This window comes from Gymnoscopelus braueri, assembly GCF_963280865.1.
Source record: "Gymnoscopelus braueri genome assembly, chromosome: 14".
In the NCBI taxonomy this organism is placed as follows: Eukaryota; Metazoa; Chordata; class Actinopteri; order Myctophiformes; family Myctophidae; genus Gymnoscopelus; species Gymnoscopelus braueri.
The window spans coordinates 28,649,593-28,677,267 of NC_137619.1; the positions used below are offsets into that span (position 1 = coordinate 28,649,593).

At 42.6% G+C, this 27,675-nt stretch overlaps 1 protein-coding gene across 2 annotated transcripts; it reads left to right on the plus strand.

Annotated features, from left to right (window-relative positions):
- Nucleotides 1-13,297: 13,297 nt before the first annotated feature.
- On the plus strand, nucleotides 13,298-16,376 carry six3a (SIX homeobox 3a; the record flags this gene model as incomplete). 2 transcript variants are annotated; one of them, XM_080449167.1, is made up of 2 exons in its annotated part: nucleotides 13,298-13,993; nucleotides 15,950-16,376. In XM_080449167.1, the coding sequence occupies 2 exons, from the start codon at nucleotides 13,298-13,300 to the stop codon at nucleotides 16,133-16,135; spliced, it is 882 nt and encodes a 293-aa protein (XP_080305293.1). In that variant the 3' UTR covers nucleotides 16,136-16,376. The 2 variants fall into 2 exon arrangements, with proteins under 2 accessions (XP_080305293.1, XP_080305292.1); XM_080449166.1 differs by having other exon boundaries at nucleotides 13,298-13,989; nucleotides 15,943-16,376.
- Between the last annotated feature and the right edge of the window lie 11,299 nt (nucleotides 16,377-27,675).

The following is a 27,675-nucleotide window of genomic DNA, read 5'->3' on the forward strand; positions in this document are numbered from 1 at the left end:
AGGCAAAATAATGTAAAACAACACAGTTACATTTATAATGCTTTTGTCTAAAAGGTCCGGCCAAAAAGTCCTTGCGGACTTGTTTCCGTTGGGGTCCTTGAATTAATTTCATAGACATATATAGTAGCAACCAAACAGTTTGATGTCTGTTGGAAGGGCATTCCACATTTAGGTGGCATAGCAGTAGAACAAATGTAACCCCATGTTTGTGCCGAATCTGGGTTGAACGAGATCAGTGGAGCTAGCCTGAATTCCAATTATGGCTTGTGATTATCATAATCAGCTTTATTGTCACATCACATATTTACAGGTGTCAAGAAGCGGGTTAAAAAGTTTGCGTGTGCTCCATCATTTTGTCGTTTTTCGTGAGAAGGATACATTATGGTATGGTGGTGGGCATCACATTCAATTGATTTTTCACTCTGGTCACCAGCTCAAGAGGAAGTACACACCAAACTGGTATTGAACATTCGTCAATGCAAATTCTAGTAAGAAATATGAAACTGATCTATTTAAAACGTCCAGTATAAATAGTGGGTAGGCAGAGTAGGTCTACATATTTGATTGTTGTTCCTGTTCATTGTATGAAGAGTGCATTAGCCTCACTATAATTAAAGAAATAGATAGGATGACCTAATAGGCCTATCTGAAGTTGTATTATTTCTGCCTGGTATAGCGAAAAACTAGGCATTTAAATTGAATGAAGTCAGTGAGCCTGAGATAACAGTGAGCCAGTCAGTGACTGACTACAAAAATAGAAATGGGACTTTAGAAGTCCAAAACAAAAGATTTCTCATGGAGGAGGCACGCCATGCAGTAGGCTAACACACCCATACAGGCTATAAGCCAGCCTAGTGACGTGCTCATATTGGTTGTTTTCCTGTCAGAGGAAGAGTTAATAAACGTAGAAAAACAAACATGTGCAGGTTTGGTGACGCGGGGTTTGGGTGGCTTTGGGGTCTGGCCGCCACATCCTCCTGGAGGAAACAAACAGGGGGCAGCGTTGCCAGATTTTGCGAGAGAAATAAGCAACCAGGTCTACGAAAACAAGCCCAAAAGAAGCAACTCTAGGCTAATTGAAAATAGCCCATCTTCAAGCTCATGTAGATCTGCGAGTTTTTTTAAATCTTGAAGAAAATGTGAAAAATTTGGAATATCTTTGAAACATTTTAACAACACAAATCTTGAAGGGGGGGGGGGGGGGGGGGGTCCCTAGCACAAATGCATATTCATGTCGAGGTCCTTGTTTTGAGAAGCACTGGTTTAAACAACATTAGGAAACAAGCAACAAATAAGCAACTACACTTTAGAAACAACAAGCCCAAATAAGCAACTACACTTTAGAAACAAGCCCAAATAAGTAGGTAGGCCTAACTACACTTTAGAAACGAGCCCAAATAAGCAACTACACTTTAGAAACAAGTCCAAATAAACCGCAACCCTCAACAAGCGACTTTACATAAAAAAGAGGCCCAGAGTCGCTTATAATAAGCGGACATGGCAACACTGACAGGGGGGGCTCACACTCAAGCTCTCATTCAAGCCCCATTCATACTTCGTCTGCACGAAAATAGCAGACCAAACAGTCCCACAACGCGCGCGGACGCGACGTGTTGTGTGCTTGTAGGTCTGCTATTTATCGGCGCGCGTCACCGTCGTACGGTTATAGAGTATAAGAGGCTTTAACCCCGCCGTGAACCAGCGACCTTGCAGACACCCCGGCCTGGCCCGGCCCTGGCCCGGCCCTGCCTCCCGACAACTTCCCATTACCTCTGCCTCTGACATTTAACCCACATACCGGGAGGCCTCCCTGGGAAGCACATACACACACACACACACACACACACACACACACACACACACACACACACACACACACACACACACACACACACACACACACACACACACACACACACACACACACACACACACACACACGCACACGCATCATTGTATGGAGTATTATTATTTTCGTTTTTGGGTTTTTTTCCTTTTCTTTTCTGAAGAGGTGAAACCAAGTAGCAAGGACGGTCATGTTGGTGCACTGAAAGAACAGAACAGTTCCGAATGCTGCTCGCACGAGACAAAATATATATAAGGATATTTTTCGCTGCCCTGTAGTAGGACACTGTTTCTCAAACAGTGGGTCGGAAGTTCCGACCCACTGTTTGAGAAAAAATTGGTCCGCGACCAACAGATGGGTTCCGACTCGGAACCCATCTGTTGGTCGCGGACCAATTTTTATGGGTCACGAGTAGCCCAAATGTCAAAACATAAATACAAAAATAATGATTGATTTTTCTAAAGAATTTCATGAATAAATACAAAAAAATAATACATCTAAGAAATTCCATATATTAGAAAACAAATGTTTACTAGTGAAAATAGCAGATCTACAAGCTCATAACACAATGCTTTCGCGCCACGTGGCACATTGTGAGCTTGTAACTATTTTCACTAGTTTGGGTGCCGGCAAATGTCGAATTTATTTTTTGGGTCTTGAGCTAAAAAGTTTGGGAACCATGCTGTAGGATAATACAGAAGTTTATAACAACCTATATGCTCCAAAATACAACCTGGAATTATTATATGAATATATTGTTATTAGCCTATACCCATGGGCTATTTCTTTTCACTAGTGCAATTAGTAGCTAGGTCACTGTTTTAATGCACTATAGATTGATTGATTGATTGAATACTTTATTTGCAAAAAGAACAGAGGTATATACAATAATGTTGAAGGATAACACAAAAAGACCTGAGGGCTTGTGTCCGTTGTGGTCCTGTGTATTCAATGCATCAAAGTGCATTCATGTTTTACTGATTGCAGGTACACCTGTTTTATTTGTCTTCTATGCCTGTTGACAAAGCCTATTTGAAACGTTGTTTGTGTTTCTAACAATTTACGAAAGGTAAATGTAATTAGGCCTATGCTGATTATAAAAAAAGGCATTGCAACTATAGGCTTATTATTTGAGTATAGGCTATCTGCCAACGTAATTACCGCAAATTGTCGAACATATAATTTGATATAGCCTGTTGCTTCTCAAAGTGGGGTCCGGGGATGTACAAACTCACAGCGCGTCATTTCGTACCGCGCTGCGAGCTTACATCTGCTATTCTTGAAATTCTTTGTAAAATATCGAACATTTTTGGAAAAGTTTGATTTTTTTTTACACGGATCTTCTCTTCTGGGGGTCCCTGGCACAAAACATTTTCAGATGGGGGGTCCGTGGCCAAATACCTATCAATTTGGGGGTCCTTGGCTTGAAAAAGTTTGAGAACCACTGATATAGCCTATATGCACTTAATAGCCTATAGTCCATTGTCGGGGCCAGTGTTTTTGACTAATTCTTCCGCTGAATGGAAGCAATGCTCCCAGCGGTGGCTCTACCTGTCTATTAGATGTGGAGGGTTAAGTTAACTGAGCGTAATGGACTAAGCCTATCGTTCCTCCGTATGAGTCCTCATACTATGAGGACCAATCTCTAATGAAATGAAGCGACCACGGGGGACACGACGAGACGCATCCACAAGTACAGCTGCCACTCATCAATGTTTGATAAGAGACCTGGATAATGGCTCCTCCACCAGACACAACCACTCTCTCTCTCTCTCTCACACACACACACACACACACACACACACACACACACACACACACACACACACACACACACACACACACACACACACACACACACACACACACACACACACGCTGAGGCATCTGTTGGCCTAATAAGTGACATCTCAATTATGAATGTACATCGAATCGTTATGGGAGAAGCGTTTAGGCCGACGATTTAGCACAGAGAACGAAATATCTTTTCACCGTGCCGTGGTGTTTAATAACGGGCTAATACGGGTCAAGTCTCACTATAAACTATACTCCGTTGAACTGTGAGGCACTTCCAGGCAGCGTGTGCCTGAGAATGAAAATAAAAAAATATAGGCCACTAATAGCCAAACTAATATGCCATCAGCAATTGATTAAAATATAGGATATAAATAGGAACTAAGATACAATTTACTTTCTTTTATGAACGAAACTTAGAAATATAAATTAGGCCTATAAGTTCTATTGTCTATTTTATTATTTCAATATTTTATTATTTCAATAAAAGTGCATTAAGAGTGCATTAACACACACACACACACACACACACACACACACACACACACACACACACACACACACACACACACACACACACACACACACACACACACACACACACACACACACACACACACACACACACACACACACACGAAACTATGTTGATACACCACTTACTGCATGGAAGTGACATGAAGCATAAATCCATGTCATATTGCTGCAGCACTACTGGACTGATCCACCCCAAAAGTTGTTTAATGCATTCATGTTTCTGCACAACTAGAATTTAGATTTGAAAGTAGGCATAGTAAGGCCTAGTAGGCCTACCGCTCAACTGAATGAATCCGATTAAATTATTATTAATATAATAATTATGTATTATTATTATGATTATTTTTGTTGTACAAGCCTAATTAGAAATAACAACAACATTACAACTAATTGTGATCTTTCATTTAATTTCATGTGCCAAAACGTTGCAATGGGGAACAATATCATTTCTTTGATAGGTCTGTACTTCATATTAATTAAGGCAATATAGTTCCAAGTATTAGAGTCCTTGATTTTGTGGAGCTATCTCCCGGCTTAACTTCTGGGACATTACTCCTCTCCTCTCCTCTCCTCTCCTCTCCTCTCCTCTCCTCTCCTCTCCTCTCCTCTCCTCTCCTCTCCTCTCCTCTCCTCTCCTCTCCTCTCCTCTCCTCTCCTCCAGACGTAGTAATGTATTGATCCGTCAAGCCAAACTGATGCAGTGTTGCACAGATCAGATTGGACAGGTGCTGCTCAGCCGTGAATAACGACTTCCGTTGTGGCAGGGTCCCTCGTCATTATCCTGTAAGCTAATATGGAGTTAGACTCTGCTAAGTTTCACACTCACTGACTGACTGACTGACTGACTGACTGACTGACTGACTGACTGAATATAGATATCCATCTATCCATCTATCCATCTATCCATCTATCCATCTATCCATCTATCCATCTATCTATAAATACATTCCATACATAGGCTACGTACATACAGATTGTTCAATTTCTGGTAGTGTTTGCAGCATTGCAACGATTAGGCATATAAATCGGGTTATATTATGTAAAAAAAAATAAAGTAGCTACGCAGGCTATTTTGACGTTAAATAGCCTATACCTAAAACATAACGTGTGAATAACGGAACGTCCCATTTCAGTAACCACTACTTGTTCTATACGTCTTCAGATGGCCTGTCCCCGCTTATAAACGTATTGTTGTGTTGGACAGACACTACAGCCACGCGGGCTGACCGTACATGACACCGTCCACCTCTAACACACTTCATAAGCTGTCTCTGCAGCTTGACTTGGGGGTAAACGAACGGCCAATCAAGTGGAGTATTGCAACGATGTCAAAAGCTGCAGTCAGATAGGCTACTTGCGCACGCACCGTGTGTGTGTGTGTGTGTGTGTGTGTGTGTGTGTGTGTGTGTGTGTGTGTGTGTGTGTGTGTGTGTGTGTGTGTGTGTGTGTGTGTGTGTGTGTGTGTGTGTGTGTGTGTGAGAGAGAGAGAGAGAGGGGGGGGGCAAACAAATGTGGGGCAGTGACAGGATCACGGGTGACATGGCGGTTGTAACCTTCACACATGCGCCGCCGGGATATAGATCCGTATAGATCACTGACATGTGTCAATGGATAAATAAAGCTTTAATGAAAGCATTTACCCAGAGAGAGAGATGGTGTGTGGCTGCGTGAGAGAGAGGGGGGTTGACGTGGGCTGCTATATATATATATAGGCTACAGTAGTGGTTTTCAACCTTTTCAGGCCGTGACCCCCCAAAATAATCATATTTGAGGGGACCCCCACCCTGACAAGCACTTAGAATTATAGTAATTTAATTTAGACTTGCTTCCACAGATAAATATTGTGAAAATAGCAGATCTACAAGGTGAGCTTGTAGATCTGTTATATTGTTATTATGTCTGCTATTTTCACAATTTTTGCCTCTTTCTTATATTATTTGACAATTTGACCAATGTTTGACCAGTTCTTATAATATAGTTTGTTGATTACTTTTGATGCAGTAATGGTCTTTTTCTTTTCTTTCCTCTTTTTTTTAAGGTATTGAAAATGTGTTAGAAATCCTTAAATTTCCACTTCACTGTCATCTGGGGAGTGGTGACCCCCTTGGGGGTCCCGACCCACAGGTTGTGAACCACTGGGCTACTACAGCACAGAACCTGAACAAAAACCTTTGCTTGCAATGACTTAATATATGCAATAGTAAAATAAAGCAAGATTAGCCGTCGCTATCCCTATGCCTTTGCATTTATTTATAACCTACGTATATAGGCATAGTAGCATGCGTGAACCAACTTAACTGAAATAAATCAGCCTCTGGGGGTGAAAAGGACTCCGCTTATGTAAAAAGAGTTGACTTGACTGTGGACGGACCTGATGCTATGTGATGTATAGGCTCTCACATTAGCCAGATATGAGCCAAGTGTCAGATGGAGTAATTAATCCCCACGGCTTGTTAGCTCATATGACAGGCAAGCTATAGTGCTATACACTCCTACACACCCCATCTCAACACGTTCTCATCCACAGTCGTCAAAAATGGATGCTTGGTCAAGTGCCTGAGGCGTCACTTTCCGACCTCCATGTCTTACACCCATCTAGCCATAGATTCAACACACTTAGCACACTTAACAATACTTAGCACTTGACATTCTGGTCTATAACACATCCACATTTTCTTGATACAGAGTGTTTACACCGGGTGAAGCAGCGGTTCTTATCGTTTGATGTTGATTCCTTTAGGTCTGTTGAACACAAGCTACAGTCAGTGTGTAGTAGGCCTACACTGTATTGCTCGAAGGCTTGCATTTTAGCCTATAGTTTGTGTAGCCTGTAGCTACACACAAACTATAGGCAAGCCTTCTGGCATGATGGAAAATCATCTATTTACCACAGATAGAGAACTTAGATAATATATTAGGCTACCTCGAATGTCACAGACAAGCCCACAACACAAATATGAAGAAAAAATAGACTGTTCGTTCAATTATTTACTGCTTGCTGGTTTCTGCAAGGATGTTGCTTGATGCAAACGTTTTTCCTCCAAATATGCACAATAGCCTATAGCCTCATTTATAGCCACATTGCGCTATCGGGATACGATTAAGAAAATAATATGGCTACAATGGCTGTATTTGTTTTACACAGCTGGTATGAAGAAAGCAATTGTTTACTACAAATATTTAGGCTTTTTATTTTATTTCATTTTTTGTCTCAACTGCAATATAGGCCTTAAGAAATTAAGTTGAACTTGAGCTAAATTCCACATTCTTCCCCTATCCGACCAGCTAGTTAAACTTAGGCTATACTTTGCTTTGGAAATGTCGATCAGGCCTACACATAAAAATCCTGTCTTGAGTTTATTAAAAAAAAAAAAAAAAAAAAAACTTGCACACAGAGTTGAATGAACTCACTAGATTGTTCGGTGTGGACGGATAGACTAGACTAGTCTAGCCTAATTGATTTTTAAGTGGTGTCTTCGTGTCGGGAGTATGAGGGAACTCCACTGCAGCCAGGGATCCGGCAAACTGCTCCAGTTTTGTACCTGAATTGAGGGGCAGTGATGTGTTGTTGATTCGGTTCAACCCACACGGGGGCCACGCCATGCAGAGCGGAGAGAGGGGCTGGGAGCAGCGGTGCTCGGTGGTGGGACGGTCGAGAGTGATTATAAGTGAACTATAAACTGACATGTCATAGCTACAATAGATCTCTCAAACCTTTTAATGTCAACGACTCCCAAATTAATGTAGGCCTATTTATGTATTTGGCTGCGGACCCCCATCTGAAAACATTTTTTTCCAGGGACCCTCATACAATATTTGTATTTGTTTGTTTAATAATTATCCCAAGAGTCATTCAAGATTTTTGTATTTAGTTAAATTAGCTGATCTAGGCAACATATTGCATCGCTGTGAGCTATTTTAAAATAACCAGGGTTAAACCTGCTCTCTCTCTCTCTCTCTCTCTCTCTCTCTCTCTCTCTCTCTCTCTCTCTCTCTCTCTTTTTTTTTTTTTTTTCCTCTCTCACCCTTTTCATTGACTCAGATCAGGCAGCCATCACTGGTCCCATACATCCTCCACCATCATCCGACCAACAAACACATGTCCAGCACAAAAAAAAAGGAAAAAGAAAAAGCGGAAGAAAGGGGTAGAGGCTGGCTCTTGCAGGTCTCCTGCATGCATGGCGCAAGGCTCCATTGAGCGCGGGGAGGCTTTTGCATGGAGGTTCATTAGAAGTAACGAGTTGACACAAGGTAAATCTAATGTTGAGGCGCCATTCTCCCCCGGCCCAGGAAGGGAGGTCCCCTCATTAACTGTCGCTAACAACCCGTGTAAATACACTGATTGGACAGCTCCAATACAAGCTCACTGCCCTGCCAGGAAGTCCCCTTAATGAGACCACACAATACACAGAGAGAGAGAGAGAGAGAGAGAGAGAGAGAGAGAGAGAGAGAGAGAGAGAGAGAGAGAGAGAGAGAGAGAGAGAGAGAGAGAATGTTTTCATAAATTTAAACTGGGAAAAGTTGTTGGCGCCCACAGAATATTATTGCCAGGCAAAACTTATATACAATCGAACACAACAAACTCATGTCATGTTTTTCAATTAGATTTATGTCATTAGTTTACAATACAGAAATAGTTAAGTGACTCATGCATGTGTTTCAGAAATGTATCCTAAACAGACGCATTCAGCATGACTTGATTAATTATTCAAATATCATTTATTATGTATAACATATAAGCCAATTATTATTGTTTTAGGCAACCTCAGCCTAATATTGGAGCTATAGCAACAGTAGCACAATGGGCTGTAACTCAATTTCAAACGAACCACATACATTTATATTGATAATTAAGATGTACCTGCTTTGGAAAAGATGAAAAAAATTATGATAAAAACAAGAGGTCTTGGTTGATCTGTAGGCTACATGATGAGAGTGATGAAGACAGACACCTGACTCCCGTGGAGAGGAGAGGAGAGGACAGGGATCCGTCCCAACAGCATCACCGCTTCTCCGCCTTTCCCTCTGGAAGGACACCACGTCCCCGTCGCTCGGTATATAAAGATGAAAACAACACATTAAAAACAGCCTTTCGTCGTTATACCACCTACACCCTCCTTTCTTTGTAAAACAGACCTGAGCTGCAACTTGCAACTATAGGCTAAACTTGGACCACTTTTTTCGTCTACTCCAAATCTCGTATAAATAGCCGACCTATAAGCTCACAGTGCGTTGCGAGCATGATCTATATTTGGCTAATGATTCCCTCAGAATAGGGATGCTGGGGCTCAAGTGTAAAGGATTGCTCAATAATATTGGCATAGCTTTGCTACAAAAAAAACTCAACCAATGTCTCGCATGCATAGCCTATTTAGATCTGAAGCTCTGCCCACCATTATACATGTTTAAAAAGTGGCCGGCTATGAAAATAATGTTCCGTTTGTTTCGTGCACAATAAATAGGCATAAAACAGAAAAATGGCAAAACTTACAGAAATGTCCATGTGCCAGCCAGGGATGGCTTTCCAAACTGTTCTTTGACAAATGGACCTCACGTCCTTCAGAACCAAACTTCAACGGCGACAGGTTCCCAACTTGTAGTTCTGCAAGACGGAGAAGAAATCGAAGTGTAGAAGAAGAGGAAAAAAGAAGAAAAATTATAGTAGAATTCGTATACGCGACCATTCTTGCTCACATAGCTGCTCTTATGGGCTAGTTTACGCCTCAACCCAATAACAATAGCCTAATAATAAATATTCCCTGCGCGACACATGCTACAAAAATGCACATGGAGCTGTAAATAAGAGAGAAAGATATAATAAACATGCCAAAGTGCTGCAACACACCGGTTGTTGAAGTGAAAGCTGTAGCCTGTGTTGTGGAGAGGAGTCCAGGCTATGTGTCCGCCAGGGAGGGTGAGCCGAGCCTCTCACTGCTTAGCGCTGCCTTTTCTGGCCAGCCTCTGACAAGCCGGGGTCAACGAGGGAGCAGAAATAAAACAAGTCCCGTTCTTTCTTTTTCCTCCTTTCTCTCTCTTACCTTTTTGAGTCAACACCTCTTTTCTTTCCCTCATTCGTTCCCCTTGTCCCTCACACCCTCCTGCATGACGTAACACGAACATTACTCCCCTTAGAATACGCGGATAATAAATAATAACAAACAAAAAAACGCAGACATTTTAATTAGTTGCAATTATGTTTTAGAAATGCATATGATATTTAAACGGTGACGTGTACCCATCAAAGTTATATCAGGCTGACACTCTCTCTCTTTTTATTATTTAATTATAATTTTTTTTTTTTAGAAGAAAAGCAAATATGATCTAGTGTTATAACATTGTAATAGTGTTGTTGTAGTGTTATAGTGTCGGGAGGTTTGTGCTAAATGCTCTATCGGCATTCAGAGCTCTAGTCTCCCGCTGCTCTACTCTAAAGAGCGACGAGCATTTAGCGAGCCGCCCGGATAAACACACAATTACGGCAGGTGAATAAACTTGTTTGGGGGTGTTAATTACATGCTTAACGTAAACAAAAGCGTTGTAAAAAGAATGTGAATTACCAGCGGCTTTGTCAATCTCCATTCAGGTTTTACATTTCACCCCGAGTCTCTAGGAGTGATTTCCGAATTGCCTGCGAGGGCTATACTTCCAAACAAGGCTCCTCCAAAACATAATGCTGGCTAAAACCTCCAGACTATTGGGCTTGAATGGTGATCACCTAAATTGGTGCACCAGGAACCAAGTCAGGTAGAAGGCTTTGCATGTCATTGTATTGCTGCTAAACCCTAACGCAGCGTTAAGGCTGACTGTGTGTCTATGTGCGTGCGCGTGCGTGTGTGCGCGAGAGAGAGAGGGAGAGGGAGAGGGAGAGAGAGGGAGGGAGGGAGGGAGAGAGAGGTGGGGGGGGGGGGGGGGGGGTAGCCTAGGTTAGTTTTAACACCAGCACTGCCAGCATGGAAATACCAGCGGTTACTTCCAGTCCACAGAGCTTTCCAACGGGACCAATTCAAATGCCACTTGGAATTAGTTCTCCTGAGGCTCGTATGACAGCACAGCGGCCAGGTTTGATCCCATAGACTCACTACCCCCCCCCCCCCCCCCCTCACTCTCACACACACACACACACACACACACACACACACACACACACACACACACACACACACACACACACACACACACACACACACACACACACACACACACACACACACACACAACAAGAGATCATCACTAGCTCGGACCCTGATCTATCGTTCATGTCATGTGCACTCAAAAACATGCGCGCGCACGTATGCAATTGATGCAAACACGCACGCGCATGCAAGAATTAAAAACACGGTAGGCGTAGGCCTGTTAGTCTCAAAACACCCGTGCGTAAAATGCGTAAATGTGTGTTCATACTTATTTTGCGCCTTACGCGCAAAAATACACTAGACTACACAACATGCATGCAGCTTTAGTTTGGTCACTCCTTCAACGCGCTGAGGCCGGTGGTCTATCTGGCAAGCGCCAGAGAATGTGCAAATCTGAGCGAGGGAAGGAAAAGTTTTGAATTCCTGAATGATTTTGTAGAAAGGCGGCTTAGGATCATTATGTCAGCTTTATTGAGGACGGATTAAGTGGAGTCTAGATGCTACGCCTTATACATGGCCCTTTCACAATGTGAACACTGTTCGCGTTAGAGTGAACTCACACTATTTTAACACCCTATAAGCCCTGTCTAAATATGAAGCAGTACGGGCGCTTTGGTCATAAACATGAAAATCACACCGCCGCGGCTACTGCTGTAAGCCGACTCCCATGACTCGACGTGGACATTGATCATGCCCCTACCACTAGATCAAATACGTGAAAACTGCTTTTATGTCCCCGAGAAGCTTTCATGTTGCCATTCAAAATGTAATTCCAACAGCAATGCTATTAATTAGCAGCCCCTGACCTACAATCAAAAACTACTGCGATAAACGGGCACCATCAATGGACGGTATAGCCTAACCAAGGGGCCGGGCCATTGGCAAAATTGTATTTCAATTCAAACGGCTGATGATCAGAGTTTAATTGACCCAAATCTGTACTTCGATATTCATTTGGTTGACTCTATAAACTCTGTTGTTCGGAGGAGACGGGTCTGGCAACACATGAGCCGTGTCCATGAGCCAAGGCCAGGGACAGAGGGTGTGGAACAACATTACACCCGGATCTGAAGCTGCTCTGCATGGTGGACGCCCCCCTCCAACACGCATTATAGAGCACCGTCTGAAACGATGTCACGAAAAAACTTGTTTCTTATCATAATGCGAATCCAAGGGAAACCCATACAGGGTCCTGTCATATTTTTAATTATTTAAAAATGTTTTTTTTCCTTTTCTAGAAGATATTTAAAAGTCACGACCTGTACAAAATGAATACGTCCGCTGTAAATGACACCGTCCATCTTTCCACAAAAACAAATGATTGATGTAGAATTTTAAAAAGGGATCAAGTACAAAATTATGTAGCTTAGAAATTGACTCGGTTCTGTTCAAAACTATGCGCTGTGTGTACTCCCGTGTCGCTGCCATATAGTCCATTTGTCACCCTTTTAAGCTCCCCCTCTGCCTCCCTCCCATCTCTCCCCTCCCGTCTCCGTTAAGCATCTCTCTAGCCTACATATCTCCTTCTTTAGCTTTAACGAGCCTCGTTAAGATCGCAATAATATTCCACCCTCTAATTGCTCATTCCATTCAGTAGACAGATGAGCGTTGGGCTTGTGCTTGATGCTCGCAGTGCGGTGGGAGGGCTTGCTGTTGAAGATTGGACACTGTGATAACCCCCCGTGCGTACTGCACAAGTGGTGAAAGCCTCCGCGTTACGTACTGGCTAATGATTGGCACGCTTGACAGTGATTGGCAGGGCTGCCATGACAACGCCACAACGACACCAAGAAGACCAATAGAAAAGGGAAACAAAATGTTTCAATGCTACACTCAACGGCGGATTTAGGGGGGAGATATTATGAGGCTTGGTGTCATTAGGCGATAGCCATTGAATCATTCAATCTTTTTTACTCGCCGTTTACTTTTTTTTCGGGGGGTTTCTACCCTTTTTCTCGATAATTTCTTCCTCTCTCAGGTCATTTCCATGGTGTTCCGATCCCCCTTAGAGCTTTATCCCTCCCATTTCTTCCTGCCAAACTTCGCTGATCGCCCTTTGCTCCTGGCGAACAGCGCTCCCACCGCCAGGTCGCCAGAAGACTTGTCCATGTTTCAGCTACCGACCCTCAACTTCTCCCCGGAGCAGGTGGCGAGCGTCTGCGAGACGCTGGAGGAGACCGGGGACATCGAGCGACTGGGTCGGTTCCTCTGGTCGCTGCCTGTAGCGCCGGGAGCCTGCGAGCAGATCAACAAGCATGAGTCCATCCTGCGCGCCCGGGCCGTGGTGGCGTTCCACACGGGGAATTTCAGAGACCTCTACCACATCCTGGAGAACCACAAGTTCACCAAGGACTCGCACGGCAAACTGCAGGCCATGTGGCTGGAAGCACACTACCAGGAGGCCGAGAAGCTCCGCGGTCGCCCCCTCGGACCGGTCGATAAGTACCGGGTGCGGAAGAAGTTTCCGCTCCCGCGGACCATCTGGGACGGCGAGCAGAAGACGCACTGTTTCAAGGAGCGGACGCGGAGCCTGCTAAGGGAGTGGTACCTTCAGGACCCATATCCAAATCCCAGCAAGAAAAGGGAACTGGCGCAAGCCACGGGACTCACTCCGACACAGGTCGGGAATTGGTTTAAAAACCGTAGACAACGAGACAGAGCCGCGGCGGCGAAAAACAGGTTGGTGTGCTTTCTGTCAAATGCTTATTTGTTTGGGTGAACCGCGTTATGAAATGCATCGGACATTTGTCAAAATCAAAACAGAGGGTGATATTTTATAGTAAACAAACAGGCTTTATTTTGTATAGCCATACGTACGGTATAGGGAGAAGAGTGCTGTTGTCTCTGGTAGGGGAGGGAGTAGTAGTAGGCTATATAGGCTACGGCGACATTTTAGTTATGAAATCTATAATCAGTAAAGAACACAATTCTATAGTTTGTTGTTTTAATGATAAGAAACTGCCTTCTTGACAAATAATCGTATGTAGGCTACTGTCATTAAAAGCCTACTGTATTAGATGTCTCAAATAGATACATTATTCCTTTAGATATTTTGAACGTATATGGACTTGTAGGCTATAAGCAAGAAAACACTCCCCCTCTTCTCTCCAAAACTACATGAGAACGGCTTCATAAACCAAAAACGGGCAGCAACAATTATAGAAAAAGTAATTTAAAAATACATTTCAAGAAGTCTCATTTGTTATTAAACTTGTGAGAGGTTGCAACGCGTGTTTATGCTGGCCTTTAATTTGAACAGGTTGTTTATCTTTTCTACAAGAGTGAAAGAAGGTTAAAATTACAAACTGATAGGCCTCTAAACCACTCACTATATATACACACACTAATATCATGTTGTAATTGATTCAATGGTTTGGGAATAAATAGTAAATGAATATGTATATAAATAAATACATTAAAATGAAAACTGCTAAAGCTATTAAATAAGCAGAATATGAGTTTTAACGGGCATGGATATTTATCACAACATATTTGAATTAAAATAGTCATTTATAGCCTACTGAATTGCATTCATATTTTATAAAATATATTAAAATTTTGTATATGGTGCAAAGCCCCATGATGTATTGGTTTATCTAGACGGCAGCAGCCTAAATTATATTACATTTGTCACCATCTGACGTTTGCCAAATCTCAGTGGAAAAATATGAATATTACTGATATTACACTGGTGATGAAAATGACCATAGAAAAAAAAAAACAGACACGTATTCATAACATTAGTACTAGCTATCATTTCTTTGAAATGCTATAATTGATTAGAATGTCATACCACGGTCCTATAAGCCATATGAATACTATTCTAATCTTTTTGGCTAAATGAATAGATATATTTCCTCTGTGCTATTATCCCGCTGTGATGGAGTTATTATCGTGAGTGGATTGGAGATAAACATTTAGCATGATTGGAGTAACCCGAGTTTGACGTCACTCATTCATACACAGTTTATATCCATTTGAAATGTATCTATAGCAAATACTTGGGCCTATATTTATTGATGAATTTTAGCTTTTTGATTTGGGCCAATTAGCCCCCCCCCTCCCCCCTTGTTATATTATTTAAAGAAGATTTGTATAAAAGGCGTGTAGTATTGATATGACAAGTAGCCTATTAGCGTCAGCCTAACCGGTGACAATTTACGCGATGTATTACTTTTGACAAACATTTGTTCCACATTTTGGTAGTCTAACATTTTGACTACAAAGTGGATTCCAGGGACTCTCTGGGTTCCTTTAGGGGCGTTCTAAATTGACCCTGGCAATTCTATAACTCTGACAGTATACAAATGGAACCAAATGGACACGTTAGGGTCCATTTGGTTCCATTTGCATGCTGTCAGAGTTAAGGAAAGACCTTGAAATTAAGTTTGAGAACCAACTGGTCTAAATAGCTGGCCGTGTTTTTGTGTCCCCCCCCCCCCCCTGAAAGCCATAGTCTTGTCCGCTGGGCTGGTTGATATAAAAGCATGCATGGTTGGGGCCGGCAGGGGGAAAGAAAGGCGAGCCTGAACCCTATTTGGCAGGGGGGGTGGGGGTGGTGGGGGGTTACATTCTCAGGTCTAATTGCCATGTTTTTTTTCTTTCCTCCGTTTCTTTTCTTCTCCAATGCAGGCTCCAGCACCATGCAGGACCAAACGGTATGCGGTCCCTTTCAGACTCCGGTCTCACCCCGCATAGCTCGGCGGAGTCGCCCTCGACCGCGGCCAGTCCCACCACCAGCGTGTCCAGTATGACAGAGAGGGTCGGCGACACGGGGACCTCCATCCTGTCCGTCACGTCGAGCGACTCGGAGTGCGATGTATGATACACGGGAGGAAAAGAACAGGAAAAAAAACTTTAACTAAAAACACAAGAAACACAAAAAGAGAAATATTTACAGGGGAATAATGGACCTGAGAAAAAAAAGACTTATGAATATCGCGGATGAAAAAAGGACCGATTGATATAAATATTAAAAAAAGAGATAAAAGCACGTCTTTTTTTTTTCTAAAAAAAGCGCTTTCAAAGGACCCACGCCTCCCTATTCATCATACCCCCACACCACCGCCACCGCCACCACCACCACCACCACCACCACCATCACCACCACTAGCCTATTTGCATGAGGTTTTTATTTTTATTTTTAAATCAGGGAACAGAAGTTACAGAACATCCCCGAATTCCAGTTTTCACGAGGAAACACAGCGGAGGGAACAAAAAGAAACTTGATGTCTCCACTCTCCATCGCTTTTTTCTCCTTCTCCATCTCCGTTTTTAGTCCTATAACTAGGCCTACTATAATGTCGATGCAGCCACCATGCAGACAAGATGCAATCCTGTTTTATTTTTGTTCTCGGTTTCAAATTTATTTTAATTTATGTTCATCAGACAATCATTTAAGTCGCAAGCACCTTTTTTTTAAATAACATATTTCAGTCACTGCCTTTGTGGGGTATAATATACAACATGGTCAAAAATGTGGAACGGAATCGTTTATGACTGTATCAGATTTTTATTTTTATTTCAAAATTTTATATTGAATTATGTATATCTCGAATAATGCGATCATTCTCCCGGTCTGTAATATACGTGTAGAAATATGCTTGTACATAATTATTGCTCTCCTCCCCGTCTCATCCTCTTTTCTACCCCTTCCTCACTTTTCTTGACTTGGTGTTCCTACATAAAATATTTGTCAAAACGTTGAACCAAATGCTCTCTAGGCGTTTTTGTTGCTTTGGTTGTTTATACTCAACATGGAGCTAATGAGAAACGTCACGTCACATTTATGCAAAAAAAACGGGTTTAAGATGGAAAATTGGAATGTTTCATGATGTATTCCTTCATTCAAGTCGTTGTAGCCATAATTTATTTGATGACCCATGCAGGGTCGTCCAAAGCGCTTATTTACATGATCCTATATTCATTGTTTCTTTCTTGCGTGGTTATTATGTTAATGTATCATTTCTTTAAAAGAAAGAAAAAAGAAAAATAATCAAATACAAATACATTTTCTATCCTCCTGCATGATGAAGTCTCTCTCTTTCAGCAAGAGGTCCTATAAGGAGCCTTGACGGATAAGACCATTGATAAGTGGCCCATCACATATTGGCCTACATATTGGCAAATTATTGTATTGTCAAAGCTCATCGCTGGCGCTTAATCCATTCAAACCGGGAAAACATCCGTGTAAACCACTTTATCCATTATTTTATACTTTTGGCTCTTCAAAAATAGCAGATATACAAGGTCATAGCGCGGCAACTTGTAGATCTGCTATTTTTTTTTAAATCTAAAAAATGTGTGCAAATCTTTGAATAGGCTATATATATATTATTATTTTTTAACCCAAATCTTTGCTTCAGGAGTTCCCCGGCACAAAACCTTTTCAGATGGGGGTCCGCGGGCAAATACTACATATCATTTTGGGGCTCCTTGACATGAAAAAGTTAGAGAACCACTGCTATATATGACCGGCCCTGTGCATACATACTGCACACATTATGGCAAACGTCAACGTCATGCTGCACTTTAAAAAAATGTGAGTGCTATTTCCTCTTTTGTTTACGGTTGCCGGTGAATACAGAAATTAAGTAAACGCGCCATTAAATGGGCTAATCACGAGGGGACTCCTCCCTTGTCCCAATCTCCCATTGTGGGTCGCTGAAAAGAGCTTTTCTTTCCGTACGAGAACCATTCCCCCCCAAAAGCCTTTCTCTCCTGCTGCCCTTCTATCTAAATCCCCAACCAATTATGCCACAGAACAGGGCAGATTTACTGGGACACTGTTGCAGGAACTGTGGTATCGTCGGTGCCCTAATGTAGAGCTTTCTAGTCCCTATTATGCGACTATATATTTTTTTTCCTGTAAACAAAGTGCTTTAAGCAATCCTGTTGACTAAAATACAGTCGCAGTGTATATAGTCGAGCTGTCATATCTTTAGAATCAGAATAGGCCTTGTTCAGGAGGACAAAACAGATGGTCTCAGAAGAATATGTTTTGCAAAGTGGACATGTGCTATTAAGTGATGTGCAACATAAAGTAGGCCTACTTTATCATTTTGTCACGCATGTTTATTATCACGGAGTTATAGCTGTTAATCTAGCTGTCAATCCTGTTCACATAGTCACATAATCAAAAAAACATATAATAATTTTCTTTATTATCTGGATTGTATTTTAGGCATATGGTTTGCGAGGGAGATTGAATAGAAGCTAATGTTGTATACAATATTAGCTCATGAGGTGTGGAGTGGAGGTCAATCAATCAACACAGTCAGCAGAACAGCACATTCAAATTCAGATTGCTAATTTAATTCTCAGAGTGTAGCCTAATACATTATGATTTTGCTGTGCACCGCCACCGTCCACACCGAATTGCTTTGTCTAAGTTTTAACATGACTTAAGTTTTCAAGAGGCTGCAAACCATCAACAAACAATAGAGACCACCTGTAACCTTCTATTGCACGGATTGTGAGGAAAGCCTTCTATCGGTGGCTGCATGTGTTGTGTGCGAGCGTCTGTTTGTGCGTGAAAATGAGCCAATGTTATCAAGTCAGGTTAGTTAATATTGTGGCGTTCTGAATGTGCCCGGTGATTATGAATTAAGCTCTAACTTATTTTTTTTATATAGATTTGATGCATTATTTGCGTCCGGCAATGGATTATTTCCCCCCAGTGCATAAACCTAATCAGTCCACAGCACAATTGCGCGGGGATAATCTGCTGTCTTCCCTCAGATGGACCGCATCAAAACAAGAAAACAAGTGTGTCAAAGCCCTGCTGTATGACTCTAGGCTTATTATCGATCCTAAAATAACCTATAAGCCATAATGCAACCCCCCCCCCACCCCAACGAAAAAAACAAACAAAACAAAACAAATACAAAAAAACACCCATGTTGAAAACAAGCCATCTCCGATCCTGACGTGCAATCAAAAGTTGATTGCGGCTGAAGTAAATCTGTGTGCTTTTAAGCCCGTTCCGAGTCTTAAGTCAGCCTGGGAGAGGAAGATAGGGCCCTATCAACAACACGGAGAGGCCGGTGGAGAGTGGCCATAGCCCGGCCCCGATCATTATCACCTGCCCCCCCCCCCTCCCTCCTTCCACCCGTATACGCGCACTCCACAAGTTTTATTGGCTGCGACAAGTCCCGGTTATGATTGAGATTAAATTAATCGTAAAACTGAAGAGCATTTTTTTTATTATCGCCAAAGGAGGACACGGGGATTAAGTCTATCTAAGAGATGGGGCCTCAGATACGGACTCATGAATATAAAACAAGCTACATTTGCGGTTGTGTGTGTGTGTGTGTGTGTGTGTGTGTGTGTGTGTGTGTGTGTGTGTGTGTGTGTGTGTGTGTGTGTGTGTGTGTGTGTGTGTGTGTGTGTGCGTGCGTGCGTGCGCGCACGCGTTGTGTTCATTAGCCTTGGCTTTCCGGTCGCCGTCCGTATAAAATGGGCAGATAAACTTAACCACTCGAGTAAAAAATGAGTGCGGCGTGATTGTGTGAAATAACGTAAAAACGACTCAATCAACTAGAGTAATCAAACTCTACATTAATTTAGGCTCTGCCGTCGTCCACGAGGCACATAGGCTAATATAATATAATATACATGTTATAGCCTATATATTAAACAGACAGACCATATATTTGTGCAAATAGGTGAATTATTATCATCATTCTTGCCGGCCTGGTGGTTCAAAAGTAGGCTAGTTGAAGTGTGAGTCTATTGCGCGTGCGTGCGCGCGCAATAGACTACACACACACACACACACACACACACACACACACACACACACACACACACACACACACACACACACACACATACACACACACACACACACACACACACACACACACACACACACACACACACACACACACACACGCACGCACGGAGTGAGTGTGCGCGCGCGCGTGCGTGCTTGTGTGCGGGGTCGTGATCTGTCAGCTCAAATATGGATCACAAGACAAAGGAACTTAGCGAGGAGTAATCTGTGTGTGTGATACTTACATGAATACGGGCAGAGAGTAAACGAGAACGTGAGACAAGTGCGGCAACAATGGAGACTCGTATGACTGCATGGTGTAGTAAAGACCTCGCATGTTTTTCTTTTCTCATTCTCGTTTAAGTGCGTGTGTCAAACAAACAACATAAAGGATTAGTTGTCCTGTTCCCATAGCTGCTGAGCATGGAGACATAGGCCTACAACTGCATGCAGGGTTCTCAACCTTTTCAGGCCGTGACCCCCCACCCAAATAATCATTATTTGAACTGGGGGGACCCCCCATTTTGTGTGGCTTCGTTCCACAGATAAATATTGCCTTGCAACGCCAGGCGCTTGTAGATCGGCTTTCACAATTGTGGCCTCTTTCTTAGAGTATTTGACAATTTGTTATAGTTTCCTTCTTTTGATGCAGTATTTGGTCTTTTTCCCCTTTTTCTTTTCTCGAGGTATTAAAAGGGCCTTACATTGTCACTTCACTGTCACCCCCCAAAAAAAAATCATTTGGGGACCCCCCTTGGGGTCCCGAGCCACAGGTTGAGAACTACTGGCTCTACTGGCCTCAGTGCAAGAAAAAGAAGGGAAAAAAGAGGCGGGGGAGAAAAAACCAAACTATTAGGCTGTGGTCCGACCGGCGGTGAGAAATACTTGAGGGCAGAGCCCTGTTTTTTCTCTGATTTCACCGGTTAACTGAACACAACTTTTCTTTTGGTGTGTATTCATGCAGCACCAGTTCACTATGACCCGGATTCAAGCGTGTAGCTGCAGCCCAGCGTCACCATACTGGCTGTCAATGCAGGCCAGACTGGATGGGGCCTTTTTGGATAAACGTTTACACCCCCCCCCCCCCCCCTCTCTCTCTCTCTCTCTCTCTCTCTCTCTCTCTCTCTCCCTCTCTCAGTTGAATGGTTGGTAAGACGCAGGGCTGAAGCATTCCTCTTGACTCAGGAGCAAGAGTTAGATGGCGGTGCCAAAGAGAAGCGAGGCATGTTTTCTAGCATTTGATTGAAAGCATGAATTTCTGCCTCTGGGCCCGCCATTTAAACAACGCGTGACAACTGCTGCGGGTAGCCTAATTCGTAAGGGCGTTAACAATTAAATTGTGTTATTATTATACTTTTTTTCCCCACTCGTTTATTTAGCTACAGGACATGTCTTAAATGTCATTGAGTAACGCACAGCTTCCAGAGGAAAACGTGTGACATATTGGCGTTTTCAGGGTGAAAACATTAAACGCCAGTTCGCCTTGCACCTGCCGCCTGTTGTCACTGACGCCCTAATAAACAATTATTCTCTCTCTCTCTCTCTCTCTCTCTCTCTCTCTCTCTCTCTCTCTCTCTCTCTCTCTCTCTCTCTCTCTCTCTCTCTCTCTCTCTCTCTCTCCCCCCCCAGTCTGTTTCTGTCTTCAAGACTATAGCGCGGGATTTAAAACTGTAATTCTATTAAATAGTAATTGTGGGGTCACGGGAGGCTATGATACAGGATCAGTGCTGTATAAGCCGCTCGTTTGAACTTTCATTTGGAGCCATATAGGCAGATGGGATCATGCCCCCACCCCCTGCACCCCACACACACACACACACACACACACACACACACACACACACACACACACACACACACACACACACACACACACACACACACACACACACACACACACACACACACACACACACACACACACACACACACACACACACACACACACACAAATTCGGGTCAGCAGTGCAGGCAATTCTTTAATATTTGTTAGTGTGGGGGGGGGGGGGGGGGATTCTAAGTCTAGTCTTTATTTAAACAAGCGTTAACGCGAAAGCGATGCAACTTAAGCTTGTTCGAACGCCCTGGAGAGTGCACGCAACACCCGCTGACGCACGTGCGTAGACACGCACGGAGGTTTGAACAATATGTGTGCGTGCGCCTTGTGCACACCGACTGGACAGAACGCTGAGCAGCAGCTTAAACGTGGCCGGACACCTGTGCTCTCCAGCGCCATTCTCAGGCCTGTTTAGCGTGGCACTGCACTGATAGGCCTATAAATACACCATCACTATTAGCACATCAATCATGTAAAAATGGACCCCAAAACTCTCGCAGTTATATAAACACAGACTTAGGATAGGCCAGCGTGAAAACCCAGAAAACAAGTCAATAACCTACATGCTATACCAGTGGTCCCCGAGACCCAAAAAGATACGTCTAATGTCTCCCCCTGACCCAGTGAAAATAGCAGATCTACAAGCTCACAAGGGGTTGCATCGCGATGTTGTGAGCTTGTAAATCGGCTATTTTCACTACTTATTAAACATTTGTTGGCATTTATTTATGAAATCTTTTTATCCATGAAATGCTTAGATTTTTTGGGGCGAAATCTTTTTTATTTATTTTTAAATACGGTAATTAAAACTAAATCGTGGGAATGAAAAACATAAACGGGATAAAAATGGATCCGCGACCCAGAAATGGGTCCTGACCCACTGTTTGGGAACCACTGGCCTATAGCCTACTGTAAGTGAGCTAAAAGAGAGACATGTGGCCTTATATAGGCTGCTACCTTATAAATAAATCAGACTCAGTCAGTAGCCTAGCTATAACTAAGCTTAAATAAAATATCTTTATATTTCCTATTATGTTTATTTTTTCTCAATCACATTCGACTGTTCAAATTAACTGACCAAGACAAACAAATCATGCTGCAGATAGGGGCCAACAATTAGGCCTATATAAACTAAACAGACATAAAGGCAATAGCCGTATTGTGTTGGGCTATACTTTGTAGGCTATAATTATAACGATTGCAGAGGTGAACATTTAGAAAATGAAAACGATGTGCATCATGGTGGCTAATTGGGTGGAAAACATTTGTGTTTGCGTGTGTGCGCTCGCCCGCGTGCGTGAGAGATTAAAACGAATAAAATAATTAAAAACAATCAAAATAATTAAAACCTAACCGATAGAAGTAGGTGTTGAACTAATACATAGAATATTTTTTCATATAACTTATAAGAGGTCCTTTCCTCTGCCTCTGTCTTCTTATGTCTCTGTCCCGCTGTGGCTCTCGGTCACCCAACAGTCCAGTGGTGTAAAGTAACTAAGTACATTTACAGTATACTAGTCTGTACTTAAGTACAATTTCGAGGTATTGTTTTACTTTACTGGAGTTACTTTACTGGACAATTTTCAGTACTTTTACTTCTACTCCACTCTCAAAGGCAAATATTGTACTTTTACTCCGCTAATTATTTGAAAACTTTAATTTTACTTACTGCAGATACAAATGATTATATTATAAAACATACATTAACCACTTCAGCACTATTGTATGGCTATTTGAAAATAGCTGATCTACAAGCTCCACAACAGGTCCCGAGCTTATAGATCTGCTATTTCCAAACATTTTAGTACTTTTACTTTTGATATATATGTATTTTTTATATGTATTTTATATATTTTGTACTTTTTTACTCAAGTAATATTTTGAACACAGGCCTTTTACTTGTAACAGAGTATTTTTATATTGTGGTATTGTATTGCTACTTTCACTTAAGTAAAATAATGTGAGTAGCCTATACTTCTTCCACCACTTGACAGACTCATTTCAGTAATATCTGACGTTTCCCCCATAGAGTTTATTAGCAAGAAGAAGAAGAGACCATTAAATTAGATGTCACCGCTTATAACCAGACTTGGTTCGTTTCGGTGACAAGTCCCCCTCCTTCCCCCTTGTTCCCTCCCTCCTCGCTCATTCTCTGTATGAATTGCTGATTGTTCAGTGGTCTCATAGTGGATGCTATTGTCTGGCAGCCATGCAGCGCTCCAGCTGAAACCTCCTCTGGTATTGAAAGCACCGGATGAACCTGACTGACCACACACACCCAGCCCTGCTGTGCCCAGACCGCGGAACAAGCGGACGGACTGCCCGGCAATGAGCCCACACACACATGCCCCCCCAGTCCAGTGTGTTGCCATGTCCGCTTTTTATAAGCGACTTTGGGGCTTGTTTTTCTGTAAAGTTGCTTGTAAATATTGGTTGCGGATTGCGTTTTCCTTTTTGGGGGGGGGGGCTTGTTTCTTAAGTGTAGTTTGCTTATTAAACCAAAGTTTCTCAAATATATTCATGTCAAGAACCCCCAAATTAATATGTAGGCCTATTTGTCTGCGTGCGGACCCCCATCTGAAAACATTTTATGCCATTGCCAGGGACCCCCATACAAGATTTGTGTTGTTAAAATGTCATTGTTTTCAAGATTTTTTTGATAATAGCAGATCTACACGCTCACCACATGTCGCATCGCGACGCTTGTGAGCTTCGTGAGATCGTCTATTTTCAAATAGCCAATGTATTATATTTAAAGAGCGAAGGGCTCGCTTCTTTTGGGCTTGCTTTATAGACCTGGTTGCTTGTTTCTCTCTCAAAACCTGGCAACACTGCCACACATGCCACAGTCATCTTTTTCTCCTTCTGACTGTCTTCACCATAGAGTTAAACATCTCCACCTGCAATGATGATGTAAGATAATTGGGCCTAAACTCTTCTAAAAGTAACTAGCCCATGTCAACGAAAAAGCTTACATAAGGCTTTATTGAATTTGGGCAGCTATACCAGATAGGCTATAGTATAGGCTATTTGGTCGATGCCCTGCTATAGCTGCTATACAGCTAATTGGTAATAATTTAATTGATTAGGTAAATAAGTATAGACAATTAAATTGACATATGTATACAACTAGTAGCCTTGTTCGGGCTAGGGGTGCACGCCGGGATAAATGTCACAGACTTTTGTTTTACATGCTTAGGCTACTTGGCTACTCGAGGTCGACCAAGGTGCGCTTCCGGACACATTTCCACGTGACCTGGCCTTGGTAGTCTACTTTCTACGTTAGGCATATCATATCCATATGTGCTTATTTTCAAGAAAGCTAGCCAAATGGAGAAGAAAAGTTCACAGCTGAAACCTATCATATATAAAGTAGGCTAGAACATACAGAACTTTTACTATAGGCCTACATTCAAACTAAAGTTATGGTGCATATAATATGCTACTTCCACTTTAAATAATGTCTCCATCGGCCTGTAAGATAGCTAATTAATTGTAGGATGAATTATTCCATAACAATGCTTTTAGCCGTGTATTTGTGACCCTTATGGAAAAGTAGGTCTTGCTTTCATTGGCGCAACAACCATAATGCAAAAATATGTGGCAATAATACTTAAGTCCATATGGTGATTTGGCCCTAATACGTGGCACGATAAATAGCTCGGTTTTAAGCCTGCCTCGCCTCTACGCCCCCGTCCTGAACCGCGCCTATGCACTTAACAAAAGGTCGGGGATTGACTGGGCCCTCGTTGCCCTTATCAATTTAACCTCCGTTTAGAGCGCTATAGAATGGATTACCCGGGATGCCACCCTCCTCCTGCTCACAAACATCCCCTGCCGGAGAGGAAAGGACTCCCATATTAAGGCAGGGGTCTTCAATAGGGGGTCCAGGACCCCAAGGGGGTCCTCAGAGTTACTACAGGGGGGGGGGCAGATCTTTGTGTGATTTGATTTGATTTTTTTTTTACATTAATTAACCACTTGAACCCCAGCATCCCTATTCTGAGGAGAACTTTAGCCAAAAATAACAGATCTACAAGCTCACAATGCCTCGCAGTGCATTGTGAGCTTGTAGATCTACTATTTTTTGGCAAAGAGGTATAGGTGTAGAGGGGAAAAAGAGCAGACCAAATAAAAAAAAATAAGTTTAATCTGAAACACTATTTCACACAATATAGGAAAAAAAACTGCTTCATTTCTCTCTCAGCTATGGGGTCCTTGGCCTGAAAAACGTTGAAGACCCTTGCCATAAGGCAGGAGGAGTGAGCAACATACAGACCAGACGAGCGCCATGGCTCTGCTGTGTTCTTTGACTGCCATCTAGCGGACGCCGGACATTCTACAGGACTCCACGGCAAAAGCAAGTGAAAATACCTTTGAGAGGGTCAAAACCAAAACCCCTCCTCATACTTTTTTCCCCCACTCTTCAGTTGGCTGCTGTCGTGAAAATGAATGTAGACAATTGTAATACGTTATAATACCGGGCATAGCCTAACATTAGGATACTGGGTGTGTTTGTGCGCACAATCATGTTTGTGCTACACGTGTTGGCTGGATATGTATGCATAGCCTACATCATGTCCATAGGCGTATGCATAGGCTGTGTAAGGGGCAGTTAAATTGTCCTTGCAGTCCACTGGTCATGTGCACTCAAGCACATGCGCACACGCAGGCACCTTGGGGACACTAGCCCAGTCTATACCCCCTACACACACACACACACACACACACACACACACACACACACACACACACACACACACACACACACACACACACACACACACACACACACACACACACACACACGTACGTACAACTGCACCTTTTTAAAGTTTCATTGCATAATAAAAGTCAATTGATGATGGAACACTGAACTGGTATCTCCATTTAGAGCGACATCGAGGACTCGGGCAGTGGAGAGTGTAATGGAATCCCCAATCCCTGGTTAATTTTTCACCACTGATACCCAGAATTTCACAGACGAGCCCACGCACCAGTCGTGTGTGTGTGTGTGTATGAGGGGCATAATGGTGTCTGCTGGAGCGCGGCCTTTTAGAGTTTACCTCTCGGGTCCTGGAGAATGGGGAGGGGAGGTGTGGGGGTGCCTGGCAGAGTAAGCGATGGAGAAGGTTTCATTGTAGTAAATGGACAGTAAAACACGCGTACGGCAACAAGGACAGGAACTGCCATTAAGTCCTTGCTGGATGGTTGTGTATGTGTATGGTAGCCTGTGTAACATGTAGCAGGAATAACTTTTTCATTTCCCCTCACTTTGCACCCACTCACATTTCCCAAAACAGTTAGGAACCCGTTTCGAGGTTATGGAAGCATGAATAAACAGTGTAGGCTACTTCCATGGTCATCGGGGTGGGGGTCTATTTCCAGTTCCGCTCCCCTCTGGTAAGTGTACATGTATCAGATGGATGAAATATAGCCAGCTCTCATTGACTGAGGTATCCTGAAGGGAAAATATGCACTTTGCAAGCAAATGACTGGATTTACAGGCTTCGTGTGACCTTCCGTGAGCCCGAAGTAGCTGTATGGTTCCATAAGTTAAAAGCCTATATGAAATAATGAAAACATAGGCCTATTACATGCATACATTAATACATTATATATACATACATAGTCATAGATACAAACATACATACATACATACATACATACATACATACATACATACATACATACATACATACATACATACATACATACATACATACATACATACATACATACATACATACAT